This window comes from Pocillopora verrucosa, chromosome 14 (assembly GCF_036669915.1).
Source record: "Pocillopora verrucosa isolate sample1 chromosome 14, ASM3666991v2, whole genome shotgun sequence".
In the NCBI taxonomy this organism is placed as follows: domain Eukaryota; kingdom Metazoa; phylum Cnidaria; class Anthozoa; order Scleractinia; family Pocilloporidae; genus Pocillopora; species Pocillopora verrucosa.
This window is the reverse complement of record NC_089325.1, coordinates 5,616,006-5,643,550: the sequence shown is the minus strand read 5'-3', so window position 1 is coordinate 5,643,550 and position 27,545 is coordinate 5,616,006. Positions and strand designations below refer to the sequence as shown.

General features: G+C 38.9%; 4 protein-coding genes across 4 annotated transcripts; 2 read left to right on the top strand and 2 right to left on the bottom strand.

Moving 5' to 3' along the window:
• Nucleotides 1-1,465: 1,465 nt before the first annotated feature.
• Nucleotides 1,466-4,331, top strand: LOC131778315 (monocarboxylate transporter 4-like). The gene is made up of 4 exons (XM_059094725.2): nucleotides 1,466-1,746; nucleotides 2,268-2,830; nucleotides 3,069-3,438; nucleotides 4,146-4,331. Exons 1-4 carry the CDS (start codon nucleotides 1,575-1,577, stop codon nucleotides 4,292-4,294), a joined length of 1,254 nt encoding a protein of 417 aa, XP_058950708.2. The 5' UTR covers nucleotides 1,466-1,574; the 3' UTR covers nucleotides 4,295-4,331.
• A 3,197-nt stretch (nucleotides 4,332-7,528) lies between these two features.
• On the top strand, nucleotides 7,529-10,914 carry LOC131778313 (monocarboxylate transporter 10-like). Its single transcript, XM_059094724.2, has 4 exons — nucleotides 7,529-8,000; nucleotides 8,517-9,079; nucleotides 9,318-9,687; nucleotides 10,397-10,914. The coding sequence occupies exons 1-4, from the start codon at nucleotides 7,829-7,831 to the stop codon at nucleotides 10,543-10,545; spliced, it is 1,254 nt and encodes a 417-aa protein (XP_058950707.2). The 5' UTR covers nucleotides 7,529-7,828; the 3' UTR covers nucleotides 10,546-10,914.
• A 592-nt stretch (nucleotides 10,915-11,506) lies between these two features.
• On the bottom strand, nucleotides 11,507-12,055 carry LOC131778295 (2-oxo-4-hydroxy-4-carboxy-5-ureidoimidazoline decarboxylase-like). The gene has a single exon (XM_059094704.2). The coding sequence runs from the start codon at nucleotides 12,053-12,055 to the stop codon at nucleotides 11,507-11,509; it is 549 nt and encodes a 182-aa protein (XP_058950687.2).
• Nucleotides 12,056-13,992: 1,937 nt separating this feature from the next.
• On the bottom strand, nucleotides 13,993-27,336 carry LOC131782822 (uncharacterized). Its single transcript, XM_066161019.1, has 15 exons — nucleotides 26,910-27,336; nucleotides 24,141-24,518; nucleotides 23,581-23,838; nucleotides 22,533-22,892; nucleotides 21,952-22,119; nucleotides 21,473-21,497; nucleotides 20,614-20,662; nucleotides 18,798-19,905; nucleotides 18,021-18,161; nucleotides 17,432-17,622; nucleotides 16,669-16,791; nucleotides 16,375-16,445; nucleotides 16,017-16,057; nucleotides 15,310-15,406; nucleotides 13,993-14,521 (listed from the first exon to the last, which is right to left on the bottom strand). The coding sequence occupies exons 1-15, from the start codon at nucleotides 26,971-26,973 to the stop codon at nucleotides 14,380-14,382; spliced, it is 3,216 nt and encodes a 1,071-aa protein (XP_066017116.1). The 5' UTR covers nucleotides 26,974-27,336; the 3' UTR covers nucleotides 13,993-14,379.
• Between the last annotated feature and the right edge of the window lie 209 nt (nucleotides 27,337-27,545).

The following is a 27,545-nucleotide window of genomic DNA, read 5'->3' as shown; positions in this document are numbered from 1 at the left end:
TAAAAAGCTACGAAATTGAATCATTTTTAAAGTTACTGTTTAATTATGGGGAAAGTTTCTAAACTTGAGGCTCAGCACCAACGCACTTAACGATTTTTTTTTGGGTATTGTCGATCCTTTTACTTCATTCATTAGTTAAGTCGACGTTTCTTGTCAGTAAAGGGCTATTGTGTTTATATGATACGCAAAATAATACATGGAGAAAGATGTTTTTTTCGTCTTGTCACCAGTGTATGTATCATCACAACTAAAGGTATTAAGATAGCCTACGCACGGATCAAATCCCTTAGTAGCGAAGAAAGTCAGGAGATGGAAGATTTCAACAAGATGTACAAAAGTACATTTGACTTTCCGTTCGTGACTTGCTCTCGTCTGAACAACAAGGGAGCTAACTCGAAGCAGATTCGCGCGCGTCTAAACAATGATAAGAACATGGAGCTTAAACACGGGATCGAAGAACTGAAAAAGATAGTAATGCTTAGAATGAAAGATTTGGTTGCGTACGGAAACTCTAACCTCTAACTAGTTATCTATCGCATGGATAAAACTTTATTAAAGGCATCGTCAGTTATAATTCGGAGAAAATTTCGTTTGCGCTTCTCACAAATTTTAGACCAGTTTGGTTGGTCATGTGGACAACAGATAAACGGTAAATTGCTCGAAACAATTTTTCCCGAAAGCTCCTTGCTAGTGACTAATCGCACTAAAGTAGCAGCCATTAAAAACTGTCGATATTTAGAGCATATACTGAGTATCTCAATGACGCTTACTGGCCCTCACCTAGCTATTAATTTAAAATGGTACAAGTAAGCACATGTGTAGAAATCTTTTATCGCATGAGTGATACGGTTCCGCTTACGCCATCCTAAACGCTGTCGTGTGTAGGGCCGGACGGGTTGACGTAGGCCGGTCCTAAAAGTTATGGCCGTTCGGATTCGCTCAGTGGACGTGGACTAGAAGGAAAGCAGACTTGAGAAAATAAGTTGAGCATTTTCGATTTTACTTGTTCTGACTTTTTGTGAAGAAATAAATAAAAAGTTTTTTTTATCACATGAATTTTTTTTAATCTGGCACACTGCCGCCTTAGGTTGGTAAAGTGTCCCATTTAGGTTCAAACATGACCTCGCTGCGGTCGAACTGTACGTGATCAGCTCGAGCCAACATTGTCCCGTTCGGCACTCCGAGTAGTTCAACGCGCAAGAACTTTCCTTTTTCTTTTCTTTGCGTTCCTCTTAGCGGTTAAAATTTTCAAACATGTTGGTCAGGAGAACTTCATTTAGCACAGAATGTTCGAAACACAAGAACATCTCTGTGGATGAAGTTTCAGAAACGCAAGAACTTCTTCGGATGTTTGGGCCGCAAAGACTCTTTCACGGTTTAATTTTCATAGGCGGAAGAACTACTTTGTTTTGTCGTAGGAACGGTCCAACCGCAAGAAAATCCGCCCGGTTGAACTTTTAAAAGCAAAAGTCTTTGTAGTAGGATAACCTATTTGTGACGGTTCTTTGTGGTGGCACATCAAAGTTAAAAGGGCAGAGGAGACCAGAGCCTTTTGGTCAGAAATTGGTATCACTATGAATCTCTTCTGTGGTAATATTGTCTCTTTCAAGCAAGATAGTCTGTGGTCATGGTTTATTTGTGGGCTCACAACTTTGTGCGTGATTCTGACAATTGGATTTACCAGTGCTCTTGGCGTTCTTTTTCCCGTTTTCATGAATTCTTTCGGGGAAAATCGTGAAAGTACAGGTCAGTTTATGTAATACTGGACAGGTGTAACAATAAGGGCTGGTTATGGTCTTTCGTAAAGTTTAAGTTCGATCATACTTGTAATTATTAAATAAGAATATATTTTTGGATCTGAGACAAAAGCAAAAATCTGGACAGGGCCACTGCTAAAAAAAGTAAAAAAAAAAAAAAATGCCGAATGAACCACTATATTAGGGTTAAAAGAACAAAGTACTCTCCCTAACAGCATAATTTCAGATTCAAACACAATCTACGCGTCAGGATTGGTCCATCACCAGTAGATAAGGGAGTAGCAAAACCCCCATTCGTCCTGTGCAAAACTGAACAAAAAGTTAGCATAGTGAGGTTCTAAAAAGATTGAAAACCTTGTACTTGATCATATTTGACTCGTCACTTAATAATGCAGGTACATATCGCAGAGTCAAAATTGGGTGATAACAATAGAACCTTGATTTTAGGAGGAGATTACTGATTAGAGACATGTTTGTAATGGTGGTAACTAGAATTTTTTTGTTTTCCAGCTTGGGTAGCATCGATCATACATGGCGTAAATTTGATTCTCGGTCCTGTAATGGGCGCCTTCCTCAACAAATTTGGCTTTCGAGTTACAACAATAGTGGGCTGCCTGTTATGTTCTCTTGGCGTCACATTGGGTTCCTTTGTTTCCACTATTTATATGCTATACGTTACCTTCAGCATACCTTTTGCAATGGGTCAGTCGCTGATCTTCGTTTCGGAAGCAATTATAGTGAACAATTACTTTGATAAAAGAAAATCCTTTGCTCTCGGACTAGTAACGTCAGGACAGGGATTAGGAACGATGATTCTTAGTCCTTCTCTTCAGGCAGCAGTCGACGTTCTAGAGTGGAGGAACACCTTTCGGGTGTTTGGTGGTCTTTTGGCTGTTTCATCCCTGACTGGAGTTATTCTTCATCAGAGTCCATCATCGCAAGAAAGAAACATGAATTGTTCCTCAAAAAAATGGAGCTGGAATCTATCGTTATTTAAGAATTCGACCATCCTAGTACTAATCACAACAGGAGCAGCCCTCATGTTCTCTCGCCTGGTCCCATATGTGCATCTCGTGAGTATCTAGAACTAATGGACCATTCTTTTAAGACTCAAAAGTCGTCTAGTTCACTATTTCTTAAGTTCCTAAGTCGTCTTAATTTACGCCGACTTTTGGACGAAATTTCTAGCATAGGGCTTGAGATGCACTGTTCGTCTTCGTCTGATTTCTGATTATTCAGTGTACAACTCAGATTAACCTATTGATTATCATTGATTTGCATAGTCTAACTTCCATTTGCTGGCATTTTCAGATGAAGCATTGTGATGACCTTGGTATTTTGGCCGACAAGAGCTCGACAATTTACATGGTTATCGGCATATTTGCCTCTCTTGGCCGCATCGGAGGAGGATTCCTGTGCGACTTGAAGTTCGTAAACAGCCGCCTTCTGCTTCAGGCAGCTATTTTCATTATGGCAGCTTCCACTATACTTCTGACCCTGGCTAAGACTTACTTTGGTGTATTCGCTTATGCCATCTTTTTCAGTTCAGCGGATGGATTGATGATTACTTCAATGATAATTGAAACCCTAAAAGCCGTAAAGGAAGATGAAAAGGCTTCCGCCGTTGGATTGCTAATGCTGTTTTCCGGAGTTTCTGCCTTGATCGGTCCACCTTTGTCGGGTAGGGGACCAATTTTGTCTCTCCACTTTTATACTCCACCCCTCCTCCGGGGGACTGAGAATATATCCCCACTCTTTTCAAGCTATATACGGGGTAATTATGAGATGTGCTCCTATGGCGACTCCCACCCACTCCAGAAAAGTCATAACTAATAATAATAGAGAGACGACGACTATGAGACGACGCTGTTGTTGGAGCATGCATTTTAACAGCGTTGAAAGATTCTCCCCTTTGGCTCTCATATCCATGACAAAAACTTTGGAACCATCAATTTGTACATCCTTTGGCTACCTAATCCTAATAAAGAGTCTTTCAAAAATATCAACAACAATTGAAGTGAGTCAAACAGGCAGAGAGGTCGTTAGAGAGAAAAACGTGGCATTCTGATGTTTGAAGGACTTCAAAATAGACAGACAAATGAATTAACGGGGTAAGTTTCGAAAGAAACTGTGGTGCTGCGTCAGTGGGAGAGTATAGCAGGGTAACTTAGTATTATCAACTAAGTTGATAACGTAAATTGACCACCGTAGAAAGTTTCAAAGCTGACGTTTCGAGCGTTTCGAAACGTCAGCTTTAAAACTCTTTATGGTGACCAATTTACGTTATCAACTCCGTTGATAATACCAAATTACCCAGACAGACAAAAGACACCTTATATGCCTGCCATTTTTTTTTTTGAGACATTTTGTTGTTATCTTTCTTATCAGGTCTAATGGCTGACACATTCGGTAACTACATCGTTGCGTTCATTGTAGCTGGTGGAGTTGGAGTGGTTGGGTCTCTCCTTCCATTTATTCTCCTTTGTTTGAAACGTGAAGCAGGGAGAGATGAACAAAACACACAGGAAGATGCCTGATCATACTATTAAAAACGTTGTTGTGCGATTCACTCTATCAATGTTTCTTTTTACTTAACCACGTGTTTAGGTACTTGATCCCCAAAAGTGAAAAACCAACTGATCTTTCTCGCTAATGGCTAGAATTTAAAAGGTATTTACGTACTAAGCATATCAAATTCGATTTGTTATTTTATAAACTGAATCTCTGCAAGTTTCATTTTCCAATTTCAATTTATCAGGCTGAAGATTTCTCTGTTTATTGAAAAGTTGAGTAAATTAAGTCTAGTGTATTAGTGGGGAATGTTGTATAGATTTGCCAAAGGCCTGAGTCATCAGATCGAAATTCTGAAAGTGAGCCAAACGTCGAAAAGTTCATTCCGTTGAACCCATCGATGGATCCACAAAAGGTAGTGCTTAAGAGTAATTTTGGGCTTTCATAGTCAACAAGATCTCAATTTATCGTCGGCAGGTGAAAGAATTTGCATCTGGCCTCGTCACTTCTTAACAATAACGTCAATCCCATTGGACAAAAACAAATTACCAATGGAAAGTATGATGCAGCATAAAGCTGGTGACCAGCGACTTATTATTACTTTGTGCATTGTTTGTGGGCAGTTTTCTCAGTGTTACTTTCCCTAAACCCTCTATCTTATCAAAAGAGGATATTTGACCCCACTTCGTGAAAACCATGCACCATACTTTTATTCCCAGATCTCGTTTACTCCTGGAATCAGACTAATCATTAACAGGTGATAAGAACGTAACATACCAATTTTAATGTTCTATGTTATGTTCGCTCAACTAATTCTTTTATGAAATTTTTTGCCAGTCAAATTATTTAAGTAACTGACCCTTCAAACAAGAGAGGAAATTGAATGTTATGCTACATTTAATTGCTTGGATATCCGGCCTTCAAACTTGTTAACATCTACGTAGTTCTTTATCACCATAGGTATGATTGATGTATTCAGATCACGTTTCGTAAAAAGCTACGAAATTAAATCATTTTCAAAGTTGCCATTTAATTAAGGGTAACTTTCTAAACTTGAGGCTCAGTGCCAACGCACTTGAGGATTTTTATTTGGGGATTGTCGATCCTTTTATTTTCATTCTTTAATTAAGTCGACGTTTCTTGTCAGTAAAGGGCTATTGTGTTTATATGATAAACAAAATAATACATGGAGAAAGATGCTTTTTTTCGTCTTGTCACCAGCGTATGTATCATCACAACTAAAGGTATTAAGATAGTCTACGCACGGATCAAATCCCTTAGTAGCGAAGAAAGTCAGGAGATGGAAGATTTAAACAAGATGTACAAAAATAAGTTTGACTTTCCGTTCGTGACTTGCTCTCGTCTGAACAACAAGGGAGCTAACTCGAAGCAGATTCGAGCGCGTTTGACCAGTGATAAGAAAATGGAGCTTAAACACGGAATCGAAGAAGTGAAAAAGAAAGTAATGCTTAGAATGAAAGATTTGGTTGCGTACGGAAACTCTAACCTCTAACTAGTTATCTATCGCATGGATAAAACTTTACTAAATGCATCGTCAGTTATAATTCGGAGACAAATTTCGTTTGCGCCTCTCCATATTTAGACCAGTTTGGTTGGTCATGCGCACAACGATAAATGGTAAATTATTTGAAACAATTTTTCCCGAAAGCTCCTTACTAGTAGACTAATCGCACCAAAGTAGCAGCCATTAAAAACTGTCGATATTTAGAGTATATACTGAGTATTTGAATGACGCTCACTGGCCCTCACCTAGCTATTTATCTGAAATGGCACAAGGAAGCGCCCGCGTAGATATCTTTTATCTATGAGTCGTACGGCCCCGCTCACGCCATCGTAAACGCTGTTGTGTGCAGGGCCAGACGGGTTGACTTAGGCCGTTCTTGAAATTAAAGGTCGTCCAGATTCGCACTCGCACGGCTCCGTTGCATTTTCCAAGAAAGTAAATTCTAACGGTGGACGTAAACTAAAAGGAGAACAGACTTGAGAAAATAAGTCGAGCGTTTTCGATTTTACGTGTTTTGACTTTTTGTGAAGAAATATTTCTCAAACTAATTAATTATTCATAAGGTGATCATCCAACCAAGACACGCCAATTTAGTCACGTGCATGTGGTTTGAAACCCCGGTTAAACACTGGAATGACGTGCTATCCATGAGTTTCAGAAAACATCAAACCCTTGAGTTTGATAAAGCATCAAGCTCCAGTGAACTCCTTTCTTAATTTGAATATTAATAACACGTATCAATCCCTCTTTCTGCCATTGTTCGAATATTCCAGAGGCCCATTTACTTTTGTAACGAGTGGACTTAAACACGTCACTTTTTAACAACTTGGCCTCTTTCCATATCTTACTTGCCGAAAACGTGATAAAGCCATTGCAGAAGAGAATGAAGAATAGAGTTAAACTTGTTTTTTATAATCATCCACAGCGGTGTGATAACATTTCTCATACCGTTTCTGAAAAGACAAATCACCATCACAATACAATTTTTCGGAACAACAAACTTGCCGACAACATGTGAAAAATTCGTGAATATTTCCATTTTATTTTATTCCTGAGGCGTGATTGAGAAGCTATTTCAAAAACTCGTGCATCGAGTTTCATCGGGGTTTCCAAACAATCGAAAATAATAAAAGTACTCGGTTTGCGACTTAGTACTTTCATCAGCTTTCTCGTGTTTGGAAACCCTGATGAAACCCCAGCACTTATTTTTGAAATAGTACATGAAAGGTTTTTTCCTCATATGATTTCTTTGTTTATTCAGTACACTTCCGTCTCATGTAGATCAAGTGTGCCATTTAGGTTCAAACATGACTTGAAACATTAACAAAGGAAATAGTCACGTTCTTCATGAAGTTACGAGTTTCTTGTTCTGACTCTTCTTGAGGAAAGAAGGAAAAGTTTTTTATTGCTGTAGTTCAATGCGCACCTTTCTTACATATACGATCGTTTCCTATTTAGTTTTAAAAATGAATTCAAAAATTTTTAATACTTCAATATAAAGTGAGAGTTCAGATGACTATCATGGACTGGCTAGCTGACTGAGTTAAGTGGCGCCGGAAGGTGAAATATCCGGCTCTTTGTCATGACGCACAGACCTCGCTGCATTCGAACTGCACGTGATCATCTCGAGCCAAACATTTTCGGTTCGACGCTCTCAGTAGTTAATCAACGCGCATGAACTTTCTTTTTTCTTTGCGTTCTTCCTAGCAGTTAAAGTTTTTCAAATATGTTGGAGAACTTCATTTGGCGCAGAATGTTCGAAACTCAAGAACATCTCTGTGGGTGAAGTTTCAGAACTTCTTCGGATGTTTGGACCGCAAGAACTCTTTCACGGTTTAATTTTCATCATGAGCGGAAACACTATTTTGTTTTGTCTTAGGAGGTCCAACCGCAAGAATATCTGCCCAGTTGAACTTCTAAAAGCAAAAGTCTTTGTAGTAGGATAACATATTTGTGACAGTTCCTTGTGGTGGCACATCAAAGGTAAAGGGGTAGAGGAGACCAGACCCAATTGTCGTCAGAAATTGGTATCACTATGAATCTCTTCAGCGGTATTATTGTCACGTTCAAGCAAGATAGTCTGTGGTCATGGTTTGTTTGTGGGCTCACAACTTTGTGCGTGATTCTAACAATTGGATTTAGCAGTGCCTTTGGCGTTCTTTTTCCCGTTTTCATGAACTCTTTCGGGGAAAATCGTGAAAGTACAGGTCAGTTTATGTAATACTGGACAGGTGTAACAAGAAGGGCTGTTTATGGTTTTTCGTAAAGTTTAAGCTAGATCACACTTGTAGTTATTAAATAAGAACATATATTTGGATCTGAGACAAAAGTAAAAATCTGGACAGGGCTGCTAAAACAGCAAAAAACAAACTGCCGATTGAACCCCTATATTTGGCTTAAATGAACAAAGTACTCTCTCTAACAGCATAATTTCAGATTCAAACACAATCTACGCGTCATGATTGGTCCATTACCAGTGGATAAGGAAGTAGCAAAACCCCCAATCGCCCTGTGCAAAACTGAACAAAAAACTCAGCATAGTGGGTTCTAAAAAGGTTGGAAACCTGGTTCTTGATGATACTTGACTCGTCACTTAGTAATGCAAGTACGTATCACACAGCTAAAAATTGCGTGATAACAGTAGAACCTGGATTTTAGGAGGAGATTACTGATTAGAGACATGTTTGTAATGGTGGTAACTAGAATTGTGTTTTGTTTTCCAGCTTGGGTTGCATCGATCATACATGGCTTAACTTTGATTCTCGGTCCTGTAATGGGAGCCTTCCTCAACAAATTTGGCTTTCGAGTTACAACAATACTGGGCTGCCTGTTATGTTCTCTTGGCGTCACATTGGGCTCCTTTGTTTCCACTATTTATATGCTTTATGTTACCTTCAGCATACCTTTTGCAATGGGTCAGTCGCTGATCTTCGTTTCGGAAGCAATTATAGTAAACAATTACTTTGATAAAAGAAAATCCTTTGCTCTCGGACTAGTAACGTCAGGACAGGGATTAGGAACGATGATTCTTAGTCCTTCTCTTCAGGCGGCAGTTGACGTTCTAGAGTGGAGGAACACCTTTCGGGTGTTTGGTGGTCTTTTGGCTGTTTCATCCCTGACTGGCGTTATTCTTCATCAGAGTCCATCATCGCAAGAAAGAAACATGAATTGTTCCTCAAAAAAATGGAGCTGGAATCTATCGTTATTTAAGAATGCGACCATCCTAGTACTGGTAACAACAGCAGTAGCCTACATGTTCTCTCGCCTGGTCCCATATGTGCATCTCGTGAGTATCTAGAACTAGTTGACTATTCTTTTAGGACTTAAAAGTCGTCTAGTCCTCTAGTTCTTAGGTTTCTAAGTCGTCTTAATTTACGCCGACTTTTGAACGAAATTTTTAGCATAGGGCTGGAGATGCACTGTTCGTCTTCGTCTGATTTCTGATTATTCAGTGTACAACTCAGATTAACCTATTGATTATCATTGATTTCCATAGTCTAACTTACATTTGCTGGTATTTTCAGATGAAGCATTGTGATGACCTTGGTATTTTGGCTGACAAGAGCTCGACAATTTATATGGTTATCGGCATATTTGCCTCTCTTGGCCGCATTGGAGGGGGATTCCTGTGTGACTTGAAGTTCGTAAACAGCCGCCTTCTGCTTCAGGCAGCTATTTTCATTATGGCAGCTTCCACTATGCTTTTGACCCTGGCGAAGACATACTTTGGTGTATTCACTTATGCCATCTTTTTCAGTTCAGCGGATGGATTGATGATTACTTCTATGATAGTTGAAATCCTAAAAGCCGTAAAGGAAGATGAAAAGGCTTCCGCCGTTGGATTGCTGATGCTGTTTTCCGGAATTTCTGCCTTGATCGGTCCACCTTTGTCGGGTAGGGGACCAATTTTGTATTTTCACCCTTAACCCCCTTCCGGGGGCTGAGAATGTATCCCCCTCCCTTTACAAGCTATATACAGGGTAATTATGAGATGTGCTCCTATGGCGACTCCCTCCCACTCCGGAAAAGTCATAACCGATAATAATAGAGTATCCTGTTTAGCTTCTAAACTCCTATGAGACGCCGCTGTTGTTGGAGTATGCATTTTAACAGCGTTGAAAGATTCTCCCCTTTGGCTCTCGTATCCATGACAAAAACTTTGGAACCATCGAATTATACATCCTTTGGTTACTTAATCTTAATGAAGAGTCTTTTGAAAATATCAACAACAATTGAAGTGAGTCAAACAGGCAGATGGGTCGTTAGAGAGACAAACGTGGCATTCTGATGTTTGAAGGACTTCAAAATAGACAGACAAATGAATTAACGGGGTAAGTTTCGAAAGAAACTTGGAATTGCGTCGGTGGGAGAGAATAGCAGGGTAATTTAGTATTATCAACTAAGTTGATAACGTAAACTAGCCATAGTAGAGAGTTACAAAACTGACGTTTCGAGTGTTTCGAAACGTCAGCTTTGAAACTCTTTATAGTGGCCAATTTACGTTATCAACTCGGTTGATAATACCAAATTACCCAGACTAAAGACATCTCATACGCCAGCCATTTTGTTTTTCGAGACATTTTGTTGTTATCTTTCTTATCAGGTCTAATGGCTGACACATTCGGTAACTACTTCGTTGCGTTCATTGTAGCTGGTGGAGTTGGAGTCGTTGGGTCTCTCCTTCCATTTATTCTCCTATGTTTGAAACGTGAAGCAGGGAGAGATGAACAAAATACACATGAGGATGCCTGACAAGGGTTTATGTTAACATATCCAATCCAATCATGTGCCAGTTATAGCAACTGATAATTTATAATGATTTAAAGGTTTTTAAGATAACTAAGACTTAACTTGGGCTCTGATTAATCGATCACCGAATTGTTTTTGTGTCCGCGGCAATATTTTGTAAGTAAGTAGATTAGCTGTTCTATTGTTCATGGGTTACTACTCCGGCAAACCAGCAGAGAGTCACAGCGGTCGTCCATTGCTTAAGCGAACAGTGCCTTTGTTTTTTATTTAGATCTTCCTCGCTTACTGACTGCCAGGAAAAGTGTATAACTTAGGAAAATGGCTCCTTAGTCATATCATACCATTAAAAACGTTGTTGTGCGATTCACTCTATCAATGTTTCTTTTTACTTAACCACGTGTTAAGATACTTGATCCCCAAAAGTGAAAAACCCAACTGATCTTTCTCGCTAATGGTTAGAATTTAAAAGGTATCCACGTACTAGGCATATCAAATTCGACTTGTCGATTTTATGAACTGAAACTCTGCGAGCTTCATTTTCTAATTTCAATTTATCAGGCTGAAGTTTTTTCTGTTTATTGAAAAGTTGAGTACATTAAGACTAGTTTATTATTAGCGAATGTTTTATAGATTAGCCAAATGCTTGATTCATCAAATCGAAATTCTGAAAGGGAGCCAAACGTCGGAAAGTTCATCCCGTTGAACTCATCAATGAATCCACAAAAGGTAGTGCTTAAGAGTTATTTTGGGCTTTCATGGTATCCTCGGCAGGTGAAAGAATTTGTATCAGACCTCGTCATTTCTTAACAATAAGGTCAATCCCATTGGACAAAAAAGAGACTTCTTCTGACTAACTCAAAAAACGTTTAAAAAAGTCTTTAAGGTTTTACAACTGGAATCGCTAAAATGAAACCTAAATCGGTGGGTGGAAAATTGAACATGGTTACTGAGAGTTTGGAACAGGTCATTTGAACCGGAGTATACGTGGATTAGATTTTAGAAGTTCGCTGTTCACCACGTCGTTTACTCTCAAAACCATTATGTCTTTCACTTCTTTGATCCCGTTGTTTAATTCCTGGTAGCTATCGTTGCTGAGACGCTCTCTAATCCGTTCCAAAATCGTCTCTTTGTTGTTTAAACGAGCGCAAATTACCAACGGAAAGCCGAATTTCTCTTTGTAGAGTCTGGTGTAGCTTTTCAAAAGCTTTATCTCCTCGGCGCCGAGTGATCTAATACCAGCCTCCGTCTGCTCTCTCTGGGACTCACTTGACAAAGATTCCCAATGATCAAATAGATCCTGATAACTGCGCAGGATTCCCGCTTTTGCGCCGTCTGGCAGACTGTCAATAAACCGACAGATCTCAGTGACGAAACTCTCAGAGGATGAAAACGGCGCCTTGGTGCAAACGGCAGCCGCGCAAAGAGACGTGTGTTCGACAACATTTGCGAAGGTTGAAATAACATCTTTATAGTTGAGCTCGTTCACGGCTTGAATACTCAGCTTCCGGGCCATATGCTGCTCGAGAAACTTAGAGAGATCTCAACAGTGTCCTTTCCTTTCGATATGAACGTCTGTCTTCTTCAGTTATGGCTGAATACAAGAAACCTTCTCCTCAAAGGTGTGAACTACCAGTCTGAAGGACAAAGGTACAAGTTTATGTCTATCCTTTCCAAACAAGAAAACTATCATAGTCTGCCAAAGAGGGACAAAAATTTCAAAAAACATAAAGACTTAAGTTTCGAAGCCACAAGGATTGACATCTGGAATACAAATGACTGGAATTGGACAAATTCAGTTGTCTCAGGAGCTAAAAATCCAGAATCCAGAAGGTTTTGATCCGAAATCCTACTCCATTACGCTTTTTATTTTTATTTATCCCATGAGGCGAACCTGACCGAGAGAATGCGTCTGGCTTTCTTTTTTTTTTTTTCCTCGATGCAAAGGAAATGAAAACAAAGGAAATGAAAGCTTGGCTTGACAAAGGTATAACAAAGCAAATATATTGCTAGACGTTATTTCCAGGCCAAAGTATCTCTCAGTGTTGGTTTTGTGAATTTTATCTCGCAGAAACTTAAACAGTACATAGAGAATAATTACATGGGTACGCGTAGATATGGAATCTCCCTTCGAATGTTTGCTTGATTGCTCACGAGTAAGATGTCGAGTTGAGCACGAGAAGAAAAATTTCATATCTACAATCAACCATGTATTATTTTGTTTATCATATAAACGCAATAGCCCTTTACTGACAAGAAAAGTCGACTTAATTAACAGATAAAAATAAAAGGATCGACAATCCCCGAATAAAAATCGTAAAGTGCGTGGGCGCTAAGCCTTAAGATAAAAAAAAAAAGAAATGATTTGAAACACTACAAAAACAAACAACGGGCCTAACTTTCAATATGCAAAATTCTTAGTTATTTACTTGGTCCTTACCGACAGAAGAAATCTTTCAGGTACACGGCCAAAAAGCGGCTGGTGACAAATATTCCAGTTGTCGATTTTCGTTCTCAGCCGCGAGAAATGCCATTACTTAAGCCACTGAATACGCAACTTTCGGTTTTTCTTTCCGTATTTTGGTTTTCTTCCCCTTCTAGGAAAGTTTGAACGTCGCTTTCTGTAAGTAATACGGATTTTTCAGTGTTTTGGTAGCCATAATCTGAAAAAATTCCAACAAACGACTTCGGATTGAGAATGTTGAAGGCTCCGCTGTTCATTCATCAACCTGACTGAGTGACGCGGAAGGTGAGTGACGTGTCAGCAGCTGATTGGCGATATCATGTATACAACGGGTTAATATTACCAGGAGTATGAAATTCTGATCACTATTATGGAGAATTCATGCATCCAAGACACCTGAAAATGTTTTTCAAAAACCAACCATGTGTTTTGGTCTGTAATGGGCTTTAATAGGGAAAGAATTCAGCAGCGCAGCACGTTTGACGTAGAGCAGAGTTATTAAAATCCAAAGTTCTATGATGCTGTTAGGCCTTTCTCGTTAAATAGAATTCATATCAAATAGGTTAATTATTCCAGAACTGAAAGATCATTATTAACAAACTTGATGAAACCAAACAAATCGCAAATAACAGAAACCCACCTTTGGAAAGGCTCAGGCGCAAACTACATGAGCTCAACCAAGGAGTAGGTATATTAGCTCGAGAAGCTCGCGGTTAGTTATCCGCAACACCCTTACAAAATTTCCTATATTCAGCTTCATTGGTGAAGCAACTCAGTCGGTTGGCCTCCCCAGGAGCCAAAGTAAACCGGCCACCCAGTGTTATTTGATTAAGGGGGCAATCGGTGACACTATCCAAGATACACTGCGAAGGTTTTACTGGCATGTTTGGCTTTTGGTGTAAGTGAAAATCTCTCCATGTTGTTCATGCCAAGTGAACTTAACTTTTCTTTTCATCAATATGTAAACCAGGTTAAGAGATTTTCATATGTTTTATTTGTACGAATGATACTTTTAACCGTATTTAACTTAGAAATAAAGTTTTTTATATAATAATATACTTAAAATCTTCCTATTTTTTGAACAGCTATAAAACAAACATAAGCGTCACTATATGAATGCCGTCCAACCTAGGAATTGTTATTTGTATCGATTCTGTGTTGCAAAAATATAGACAATAATTGATTCCAACCTCTTTGCTGGATAACGTAACCAAAGGAAAACCCTTGAACCACGATTAACATCAAGAAAGGATTATCTTCTCTTGCTAACTTGGTAATTTAAAGCCGGGAAAATTTATCAAGACTTCCATTCCCTGTTGGTATTGAAGTATTTTCTGTTCCAACCTTGTTAGTAGGTAAAAGTTCATTGATATACATTACGCCCAGCTTATAATTTGGGAGGTATTCCTACTTTCTGTGCAGTGAGGATGCGTTAAAGTTTCCATCCACGACGTAATTGATTCGAATGTCGGTCGCCTAGATGGCTCTTGGTCCCAGCACTGAAGCATCAATTTATATCTGTAGGAATCAAGTGATCATGTTGTTAAGATAACAAATTGTCCGAATGAATGTAGAAGCATTGCCTTTTTCTGCTTTAATGATCAGTTTTCGCGGGGTAAAACCAAAAACCCAACTGTCAAAACGGATATAAATTCAGGGGAATTTGTGATTTACAATGTAAACACAGACGTAACCAATTAAAGATATCTGTAAAGTCATGAGTCAGTCTTTACTCACCAAAACTCGATATAACCAGCGACTTGTTAAAAAAAACAAATAGTATGACGGTTTGAACTGTTGGGTCAAAAATCCGGTGTTTTAATGACATGTGTGGCAATGAGCCTCAATAATACGAGCGGAAGGTAAAATAAAAATACATTCCTTAGGTCAGTAGAACCTTTTGGAGCATTATTTCCATGTATGAAACGCACTTACTCAACTATAGTTTTTAATGCAGCAATTTTCAACTGATTGTCGAAAGTTATCCGGATTGTATTGGTTTTGCTTTACTTTGCCATTTGATTGGTTCAGAAAACTTACGCCTCTCTCTCAACCAATCAAATACAAAACTGAAAGCAATCACGAATTGATCACCCGCGTTTTCCCGCGCTTTGGGCAGTTTGTTCGTTTTTAATTTAAGGTCTGATTGGCTCTTTGAGACATTTTCTTTCTTCTGATCAGCCGTTATAATTATTTATTAATTATTATTAATCCAAAAGGGTTCTGGGCCTCACTTATGAATAGGCCTATTCATAAGTGAGGCATATTCATAAGTGTGAATCTAGCTGGAACGTGATTCTACGTACAATTCTCGGCTCACGCCTGACGACCTTCGCAATTTATGACCATGCGACACGTATGTAAATACTTCTTGTCCGCTCATTCCATCGTAAGGGTTCCCCCCTGCAAAGATAAAAAACACTGCGTATTTGACTCAGAAAAAAAAATAATAGTTTGTATGCTTGCGAAGAACTTAAAGATGTCAGCTCCCAGAAAGCTGAAGAAAAAGATTCTGTAGAAAAGATAGTACTGAGTAATAACAGACTTGCAAATTTTCTTTTCAGTAGAGTGAAAGGTTTGAAATCAGCAGTTGATTGTGTAGTCTACACGTCCGGATTATAGTAGTTCTGAAAAGGATTGTTGTCAGTGACAATGGTTGACTTATCAACATCCTCGAATCTCCGTCACAGAGACCTCTGATGATGACTTTCGCTCGTATTGTTCTTTCCAGGACTACCCACGCCCGAATGATCACAATGATACTTTCTGTTTGGGTTCGATAGCAGCCCCCCACGATCGCACTTGAAATTCCAGTTTAACGGTCTATAATCAGCACACGGATGATTGTCAGGCCTCCTCGACAAGAAGTGACTTAGTTAGGCTGATATCGTGTTCTCCTCAGGCTTTCTCCGCCATCTCACGGTTTTTACTCCGAAAATAAAATATGACGACGTTTGAAATTGGAGTCCAAATAACCCCAAGTCTCCCAAAAATCTGAAAAAATTTCATTTACCGAGTGTGAATATCTCATGTAGGACGATGCCATAACTCCACCTGAAAAAAAAGGAAAGACAAAAAGAAAAAAAATTATATTTATATTATGTTACCGCTATCTGTCTCAGATGATTATCACCATTTTTGGTTTGCGAAGAGTCTCTTGTAATGTAGACCATCGAAAAATCTATCCCATACAAGAAACTTTTCTCGCTTTCTTACATGATCAGGTTACTGTTCAGCAGGAAACATCGGAGGGGAAACATGAAGATTTGATTTCACGCTAAAGAGACATTGAATTCTTAAAAAGGGCGCTGAGTTAATATTCCTTTGGGAAAGTGTTATCACTTTTACTTCAAGCTCATCAATCTACTTACACATCACTTTCTGTGGTAAAAACTTGTTTTGTTAGTGATTCAACTGCCATCCACTTCACTGGTACAACTCCCTATGAAATAACGCAATGAACATTTAATCACTTTCGGTATAGAGCCAGAATGAGTGTTCTGTAAGTTCAGTTGTCAATAAATTTCTAAGTTCCAAAAGTTTGAGATACTAGGATCAATGTGATCAAGTCTGAGAAGTAACGAATTTGAAAGGTCGTGGAAAGGAGGGGTTGGGGGGAGCAGTACGCACTCATCGTACCTGTAAGTGGGTACATGCTTACTTACATTCGACCTCCTGACATAAATTTTATCTTTGCCAAGATCTCTTGCCATTCCAAAGTCAGTGATTTTACAGCGCAGACCCTCGCCAACCAACACGTTCCTCGCTGCTAAGTCTCGGTGAACGAACTACGAGTGAACAAACAATTTGATAAATAATATTTCGCCCAGTGTTTAACCTCGTGTAGTAAATTTCTCAACACTATCGCTTTGAATTATCGTCATTCCTTGAGAACTGAATTTCACGAAGGTTTTCTCAATTCAGTTTGAAATGTTGTATTTTTAATTTTGACAAAGACTTGCACCTCTTATTCTTAATTCTTAACTTTGTGTTTGTCCATGTTTAGTTAGTTTCCTCTCAAGCGTTCTTAGCACGAGAATAAAATGTCTGTTAGTATGAAAGCTGGATATATAAAAAAATTGAAATATCGCATATGGACGAAGTGTACACTCGAGTTTAGTATATACTAAACAGTGGATAGTGTTGAAGACGCCCTCTTATTTGCTATTCAATCTCCAAATATCCTTTGCTATTCACCTCTGAACAACTCGCACGGGATTTGAGCCCGAAAATATCGTAATCGTTGCAGGAATAAATTAGATAAAATCATCTTTTCGTGCTATGTTATCTAAGTATTTTAGTATATACTTACACAACTTTTCACCTTAGTGGCCGTGGCTAGATATTTAATCGTTAAATATATCGCTGAGCAATTGTTAAATATATCACGTGTGATGAAAATGGAACAGATTAAGTGAAATACCACACCTGATGAGCAGATATGAACGCCATTCCCCGTGCAATATCACAAGCGAATTTGTAAAGTTGTCCTGTTGGTATTTTCAATGAAGTTTCTGCGCATTCAACGTCGTAGTAGTCATCTGTCTCGCCTCTACTTTTCTTTAGATATCCAAGGAGATCACCATGAGGGACAAACTCCAGAATAACAAGAGGCGGCCCTGAATATGCAAAGAAAATGAATCCTTGGAGTCGAAGTTATACAATGGCATTCTGACGCAGAGAAAGATCGATTATTTTCCTACTCTAGCCATCAAATAACTGCATTTAGCCGCTAATACAATTTATTTTTTTATTTCCGATCAGCTCTGGTTTTTGAAACAACAATTTCTGAAGTAAAAGCGACTGTCCCAGTCTCCTCGTCCCGTCGAAGAACGCAATCGGGGTGTGATTATGAAAAAACCAACAAACAAACATACAAACAAGCAACAATAGCAAACAAAGAAATCAAATCTCTTCAGGGTGCATGTTTTTCAGTTTTGATATAACAAAGACAGACTTTTCCCTTCCCGACTATATCTTTACTTCTCGCATATAGGATAGAAATAATCCGACTCACTAAATTCACGCCCTCCTTTACATCGGAGTATGTCTTTAGTCAAGCAGCCCAACAATTGTATCACGTTAGGATGGGGTTTAAGTTTCTTCAACAAGTCCAGCTCTGACAACAAATCCATTCGATCCGACTTCGAGGAATTTTCTGCAACAGCGAATGTCACGAGAACTTTAGTTACAGTATTTCTAACTTAATCTTGTTCATTCGCTCCTTCAGAAAACTTGGTCCAAAGAATTTTTCTTTTCAAAGTTTTTGTTTTGAGGCTTTTACTACGTAGCTTATCCTTACACAAAAATGAAGAGTTTTTCTGATTGAGTTGCGACTTCCTCAATAACTTATTGATACGACACAAAACTCTTTCCTTCTTTTTGAAGAAGTACTGCTTGCATTACAATGTGCCTTTATCAATTCTTGTTACTGGTGATCCAGCAGCACATGCTACTAATTCCTCACTCATTAGAGAACGAAGATGAATCTTAAATTTTAAGCACTTTTAATGTAACATTACCTCTTTGGTTTTAAATAATAACGTGTTTTTTGTGTGTGTAAGAGATAGCGAAATTAGAAGCTGCATGATTATGTGATGTTTCCCAGTCCTAGATTAGTTATCTCAAAGAAAATATCATTTACGAATCTAAGATTTTTAGCAGTGCATGCAAACACCTCTGAGATAATTATATGAGGTATTAGATTTAGTGCTCCGTCCTTTCGCCTTAAAAGCTGTCGATAGTCAGGACGGATTTATAGGCATTTTTATATTTTGTTAGCAGTAGCACGTACCCTTTAGCATTTTAACAGCTGCAATAGACCAGCCTTGAGTATTACGCACATCCAATACAGCACCTTCCCACACTTGACCGAATGTTCCACCGCCGATCCTTTTAAATAGTCTCAAGCGTTTGCCGGGCACTTCCCAGTTGGTGTTGTTCTGCACTTTCGTGTATGGTGACTCCCTCCTGGAAGTAGAAGGTAAAACTGATTGTGGATAACTTGGGCTCTCATACGGGGTTGCTGCACATCTATCATTCAGATAACTGTGTTCACCTTGTAGAACTCTTGGATGAGGAGTGCAGAACCTTGATTGGTTAACTCGTTCGACATCTGCTTGTTGTTGAACCCCTTGCCTGCGCGAATTTGACGTCATTCCTGCAAACGTGGACAATTTTCCTCTGGGCTTAGGTACAGGACGACCTTGAGGCAAGGTTTGTATCTTTCCACGACAACATCGGGAGCTACTTCCGTTTTGAAACGCAGCTTGTAAGTGTAAGTGCTCCACCGGTTGCAGGTAATCTTCCGAATGATTCACTCCTTGAGTTGTGTTATTTGGAGGTTTGTTCTCTCTGAACGTGTCAGGACGTCGAACTGTTTCCTCTTGAACTTGGACAATGTTTTCATTCCCTGCATTTGGAGCTGCTGCAACTTGGGCGTTCACTTCAGTGGAGTTGTGCAACGCCTCATAATTTTCACGTGAAGAACACGTCGTAAAAGACATGACCTGCTGACCACATGAGCATGCAGCAGCAATGGAGCTCATCTCAGGTCTCTCTCTTGTTTCTTCCCCAGTGTTGGCCACTATTGCTGATACTGGTTGTTCTCTCGTCAACGAGGATTGTGAAAGACCCAGTGAAGTCAACACTGTCGTCACTGGTTCTCTTTCTGAAGAACTCTCATAATTTTCACGTGAGGAAAACGTCGTTAAGGACATGACCTCCTGACCAGAGGAGCATGCAGCAGCAACGGAGCTCATCTCGGGCGTCTCTCCTGTTCCTTCCTCAGTGTTAGCCACTATTGCTGATACTGGTTTTTCTTTCGTCAGCGAGGATTGTGAAGGTCCCAGTGAAGTCACCACTGTCGTCACTGGTTCTGTTTCTGTAGAACTCTCATGAGCCTGCAAACAAATCATTCAATAAATTGATTTTGTCAGAGGTTAGATACTTAGGTCTCTGGAGGCGATGAGGTTACGTCAAGGGTAAAAGAGAATATTTCAGTAAGGCAATTCTTATTCTTCAATTTTTCAGGACTGGGTGGTACTTGTGGTGAGTCGATCAATGTATGAATCGGTTTTTGTTCTTGGCATGAACTGAATTTCAGGATGCCATTCCAACAAAAGTGACCTTAATCTCTTCATGGTGGCTAATTCGCATTATCAACTCAGGTGACTAAACCAAACTATCATGAAGCATTCGACCTTTTTGTGGCAACGAGAACAACTGGAAATAGTAATAGTGAAACAATCTTTGGATTAAACCAACGGTAGCTTATAACTATTCACCGTAGTAGAGAATGTTTTGCGGTAGATGAATGCTGGTGGTGGACGTTTACCAAGTCGTGAAGCGGCGAGGTAATTATCCTCGTTAACCACCGACTCTGAGGTGGATAGTTGTTTAAGTAAATACTAAATAGCACAAAAAGATGATCTTAACTTATTTATTCCTTTAACGATTACGATATTTTGGATCTTAATCCCCTGCGAGTTGCTCAGAGGTGAATAGCAAGGGATGTGCGGCGTTTAAGTGGCCAATCAGAGCGTGCCTTGAATGCCTTGAGCTGTTTCAGTATACACTAAAAGAGACCATACAGGTTATTCTTTCCCCACCTGATCAAACGCAGAATTTACTCGTAAATTTGAAAACGATGTGGTTAACCTGAAAAAGCAATCCATATCAAATAATGAAAATCTATATTTTTGTTGTTTATCAACTCATCGACCGGACGTAACTTTTGGTTCAATTCGAGTACTTATCCTAATCAATGAAAAAATAACATTGATTGATACAGTGTTTAATCCTAACCACTACAATTTCCTCAAATGTGATTGGTGTATCAACTGCTTCATTTTTCACTTATCATTTTGTACAGTTGTAATCGGACAGTGTAATCGGATAGTTGGCTGTAATCGGACACCTGTAATCGGACAGTTGAAGCAGCTAATCATACAAGGTCCAGTCAGCTAAATCCACCAATCACAGAATTGATCACAATAACCTTAGCAACAACCACTTATCCAAAGAAAAACGAGGCAATTTCCAAAATGGAGGAATATTTAACTAAAGACACTGTCTCAACTGGAGATATTTGTTGAAGGTGTATTTTTTTCGGAAATTGAAATGGTTATGATTAATTGGTAACAGGATTTCTTGTCGTCCAATTCTGTCAGTAATCATACTCGTGATAAACCAATCGGACTCCGCTTCGAGGTTGTCCGATTTTGTTAATCACTCGTATAATTACAGACCGAATTGGACTCCATACGGTCCTATTACCATTTTTGATACATATATTTTTTGATGTCTAGCTCGATGAACTACAACTTTTTCCTGCGAATCTACAAAATTAAAGAAAGCTGAATATCATATGATTAAATATGATTAAATTTCTTCAATTTCCCGTTGATAAGAGACAGAAAGATATTGAAATAATGCCTCGTAAAGATTAATTTGCCACTGAATACCTACCCTCCGTTCCACAAATCTTGGGGTCCTATGGAGTTTTGGAGAGAAAAATAGAAAAATTGTTACTCTTTTTAACGAAGATTTTTCGTTCCCTTTGACTCTAACATGATTTCACGTCTTCAAAAGACTGAAAGCTTTATCCTCGTCTTCTTCATCATTGATGGTTAAGCTATCTGTAACTGATTTATAAGGCATACATTATTTAAAAAATATCTAAATTGTAATGGTTTACTTCACTCTGCTCTGCGATTGTTCTAAAATAACTCCCCAACCAATCAGATGCAAAACTAAAATCAATGGCGGCTCGAATGAATTGTGTTTTCTTGCTGTAGAGGCAATTTGCCTGTTTTTGTTTTGAACTCTAGGTGACTCCATTTCATATGAATACAAAATTATCCTTTTTCCTGATAGGCTCTGTTATAACATGTATTACAGCTTTTTCTTACAACATTCAATCAAAGGGCACGCTTTAAGTTACTTACTTTGACCATCTTCTTTGTCTTGGATAATTTTTTTCCGCAGAACCACAATTGCAATTACCATTAAAATTATGATGCCCACTACTATTAAAATGATGAAATCAATTTTCCACGAGGAATCGACGTCTATTTGTCCGCTGCTGGAGAATGGAGTCAGTGTAGTCTCAGTCTCTGTTGAATGAAATTTAAAACAGTTAACATCTGGGAAATGGGGTGAAGTTTTGATTGGTTCACTAGATTGGCATGTCCATGGTTTTGAGCCAGACCGCGGTCATTACTTTGTGCCTCTTCCCCTCCCCAGCTTTATGCTCTTGGCCAAGAAGATTCAGTCACGTAGTCTCTCTCTACATTCACCTACAAAACAACCCAATTTCTGGGCTTTAAAGTCATTCATGTTTATGTGGCATTTTGTCTACGATAACCATGAAATGTTCAGGTACACAATTACGCCTATGAGCAAAATTGAGTCTAGTGGCAGCCACCATGTATCTGCAAACTTTTATGTGACCTATTGACCGAAAATAAACTGACTAAGAAGAAACATATAGGGCAGTAATGATGATTTTTTTTTTCCATTTTCTTACCTGTCGGAACCATGTTTTCTGTTGGAACTGTTTCGCGAGATATGACGCGATATCCTTGTGAAACTTTGTTTTCAAAGTCGGTGGATATGTTCAGCATTTTGTCTCTGTCCAACATACTGTCTCCACATTTGTTCCAAGCTTTCACCACGAACGAGTAAGATGTATTATCCTCAAGTCCAAAGTGAAATATGTTTCTTGTAACATTTTCCAGTTGCCATGATTCTTCACTATCACGTTTTTGCCAAACTGTATACGTCATCTGCAGCTCTCCTTCACTTTCAACCGCTGACCATCGTAGCGTCCAGTTGGGACTGGTCACTATTTTGTCTGAATTCAGTATAGTTGGGCTTTCCGGAAGTACTGTTTCAAGCAGGAAAATTAGTTTTTTAAGAGGAATTCCAGGGGAAATACGAAGGGCTAACGCTCGGAGCTTCATCCTAAGGTGATTCCTCAGTATTGCACTGCGCATCCTGTATTGCGCATAAGAATCATGTAATTAGGGGAATGAGCGCGCGCGCATTCCGAGAACACGGTATATTTAAAGAGGTACGATGGTCTTCAGCTCTTGAATGAGGAAGGTGACCTATATTTTTATTGCATAATTTTGATGAAAAAATTATCCCCTTTAAATTAGGGAAATTAAAAAAAAAACTTCGAACGGAAAAAAGATAAAGCTAAAAGCGTGCTCGAAGCCCAATACAAATCATGAACTCGAAAGGAACGACTCGTGGAACGTTTTGAGTCAATATCGTTTAAATTTGCGTGATTTTCTCACAAATTATGAACCAAATTGTTCCATACGCTTGAGAATTTCTACCTATCTTTTTTTTTTTTTACGTGTTACTTTGAAAACCCTTCCTTCCAGCTGCACCATATATACCATAAACCTGTGAAATGACGCGTGTGATTAGTGCCAGTACCTGACGCATATATCTCCTAAACAAGCACGGTGACTTATCTAAAGTTTAAAAAAATTGTGCGATAATTTTTTTTATTGAGGAATCACCTTAAGAAACTTCGTCTGGCAAGCGTATGGGAAACCATTTACCTAGTAGGATAACAGTCCTAGTATCTTCTCCGGCGGTGTTTTTAGCGACAGAAACGTAATCGCCGCAGTCCTCAGCTGTAATATTTCTTAGGGTCAATATGGCTTTAGAAGTACCGCTGACTAATACTTTGTCATTTCTTTTCCACATGACTTGAACAGGAGACAAGCCTTGGGCAATACATGTAAGGTTCACGTTCTGTCCTTTCCTGAGCGGCGCCGGTTTACTGACGTTCGTGATTCTCGGTAGATCAGGCATGGCTGCAAACAAATTTATCTGGATCAATCGTACTGTAACTAAATGTAACTAGAAATAACCTTTATCGATTTATTTTGATAATTCAGAGACCCCTCCGGTCAAGGAACTCTAACTTTGATCCCGACAGAACAAAACAATGACCCTCTAACCTTATCAATTGGTGCCTTCATTGAAGAGACATGCATGTACCTCTTTTCAGCGGACTCCGTCTTATAACCTACAGATGAACCATAATGACAGCAACCAAAAGTATCATTTTGAGTTAGCCAACATACTCCGAGTTGTCTTCAACGATATTACTTACTAACTTGAAGCTGAACTGTGTCGGTCAACGGGGTATGCTGGAGACCATATTCCACCACAATTCCATACTTCTTGCTATCTTTTAGTTTTACATTGTAAAGTTCAAACACTGCGATAGAGGATGTCAAATTTCCTGCCCAACCCACAGATGACTTATATGAAGACCTCGTTGAGGCAAAACCAGTTGAGTTGACAGCTATCAACTTTGTTTTCAGGAAGCCAGGACTCTTCCAAATACCAAACACCACTTCGAAAAGATCATTCTTTAGATCTCCTGAATTGTAATGCCACTTTAATGACACAGTGTGGCCGGTGAAGGCTTTTGTTGGCTTTTCTGGAGCAGAGATTATACTTGGATAAACTATAGCTTGAATGGATCCTGTAAATGATATTGCAAGGCATCGGTCTTTATTTATCGCAAGGGGGAAAGGGAAGGGAAAATTTTGGTTGCGTTACAATAAAATCTACCTGATCCCCCATAAAGGCTCTGTAGCATCCTTATAATTCCCCCCTCAATGATTTTGATTGAGTCAATGATTCTGGATGATTGTCTAATACTGGTAATATTTTTTAGGTATATTTCTAGGTTGAAGATTTTTCGGGCTCAGCAATTGATTATTAGTTGATCTGTTATTTAACAATTCAACAATTAAATATAAATTGGGAAATGACAATTATTTTATTGGCTTTTGCTTTTTTGGACAAAGCGTTTTTCATGTGATACGTCTAATATTAAGCCGGAACGCATAAAAAGACAAACCACGAGAGACGAATAATTCATAGTATTATGGGCGGCCAAATTAAAACGAACAGTCGCCGTGGTCAATGAAGCCTCGGCCGTGTTGGAAGTTGTGAAATTGTCTTCTGGCAAAGGAAAAGAAAAAGAAGTCGCTACGAAGACCATGATTTCAAAAAGAAACAGAAACGAGCATGATGTCCTGGGGAGTTAAGAAACAGAAAATGGATGATGAATAAATACCAAATCTGAGATGAACCTTCTCTCAAAGAAAGACTGAGGGTATCACAAAACAATTGAATTTCTTCTGAGCGACTTTAAAGACCAATCGTGAAGGAGCCCATTTACTTCAAGCACATAACTGTGGCTCTTTTTCTAATTATACACGACCTCATTTTAAAACGTGCTTTGCCCGCCTTTAAACAAAGAGATTCATTATGCGTTCATATGGACTAACCTTGTATTGCATCTTCAAGATGTATTAAACGCGTAATGCAGGTCTCTCCTTCAAAGAGCCGCATTATGCGTTCAGATGAACTACCTTTCTACTCTGTAGAAGCATGACATATTTGCAAATACTATTATTTCCCCAAGTTCTTTTAGAGGAATAATACGTCTTGAGTATAAAACGACCATCGATCCATAAGGAAATGGAAAGTGATAAGTGCGCAATTCTATCAACATTTCTGAGTAGTAATGCTCGATTGACTCCCGATTTCCTAGAAATGAAGAGGTGAAGTTCAGGGTGAACTTAAGCTATTTCGCATCCGTTGGATACCTTGCTTAGTTATAAAATAAAAAAAGGTTTCAAGTTTGAAAACCACCTTTCTGTTGTAAAGCTAGGAAATTTGTCGGGAACATGGACCAGTCGACATAACTTTCTTTGTTTACTGAATTTTGTACCCAAAGGTCACTTTCACTTAGTAAACGGATGTTCACACATAATATTTCCATACAGCAAAATGCTTTTACTAAATATCTATTTGTCTAAACAGAAATGTTTTGATTCAAACGGTATAGTCACAACATACAATTTAAACATTATGGAGCGGAAGAGCACTTAATTCGTAATCTGACATCTCACGACAAGCTCATTACATGGTAAGCAGTGGCACTAGACTGTGTAGAAACTCGAAACTCCGCTTTCAAAATCTCGGGACCCCAGCTTTCGCGGGGGTTTGCGAATGCTCTCGCTCTCCTCAGTTGCTCAAAGCATCATAAAACCACTATTCGTCGATTAATTTCAAGCCTTTTTCTCGGGTTATAGTCCTTTGATTCTCAGCTCCTTTGCCAGGATTCCCCGATGTGGTTGGAGGCCTGAGTCAGAGGCTTAATTCACCTCAAGATATCTCATTTAATGCACATTCTGTCCTCTTGTTGTTATACTTTTTCTTGTGAATAAGCTAAGTTCAACTAGAGTCATGTTTCTTGATATATTATCTGCTAGGCTGATACCTGATAAGTTTACCTATTCACGTTACTTATGAACCAGATAACATGTTGTTGTTAAGGAAAGTAAAGTGTAAAGGACTCCTTATGATGAGTCGGATTAATTACGCGCGAATGCAGGAAGATAACACACGACACTTCCTTTTCTGGTTATTTGTTATCGACGACTCTTTGAAAGATACTGCATTATGCACTTAAATATGTTGTTGTTGATTTTTTTGTTGATAATTTCCCTCTCCTGTCCTAAATACTGCTTCGGCATACTTGCATTTACATTTCGATTTACTGAATTTCATGTATACAAAGTGAAAGAGGAAGCTGCACTTGATGGCTAGATGCAGTGTGAAAAATGCGCTTGGACCTTACTAAATACTTTACAATTAGGAATTGCTCTTGTGTTGAATGCTTGAGGAACTTGTTATCGGTTAATGGTACACAAAATTGAAAATATCAAATTGCATAGTTGGGATAGCTTGACTACAGATCGAAACCACATGATTTTGGTAATGAGGTCGCTTTCAATAAACAAATTAATTCCATTGAATGAATGCAAACTAGGCTACTATATCATACACTTACGCATACCTGTTGCTGCAAAAATACAGGAGACAAAAAGGACTTCTTTCGGCCATCGGTGCATTTTGTTCATGCAGCCGTCAGTTAGTTCATCGGGTGCTTCTTGGTGCAAGTCTTGATTATCCGGCACAAACAGTTACTCTTTGTTACCGAGCTCTTAGCTTAAACGGTCAATAAGTCTGAGATATACTTGATAAGCAAGGAAGTAATGCCTTATCTAAACTGTTCAAGTGTTGTTTTGACGTCTTGAAGCATATACCTTGGCGAACATGATCGAAAATGGAGCAGAAGTGAGTGGGTAGAGTGTTTCGAGGAAAAGAAGAACGACTCGAGGCGGTTCTATGAACTTTTGTCTCGTTTACATTTCAGCAGAAAGTCAATTAGCCATTCGACCGGGTTATTTTAGTATACCCTCTAAGCCATATTGACGTAAAGATTTATATTTGTTCTCAGACTATCATATTTTTCTTAGAATTGTGACGGAAATCGTTGGTCACGCCTTTGAATCAGTCAACTGAAGGAGTGTTTTACATTGTTTTGCTGTATGATATTTGCATTGGCTTCAGTTCAAAATTTAGTAAAGTGAAAGTAACACACTGTCTAGCAGCAAAGCCACTCAATAAAAGGAAGTTACAGCCTTCAAGC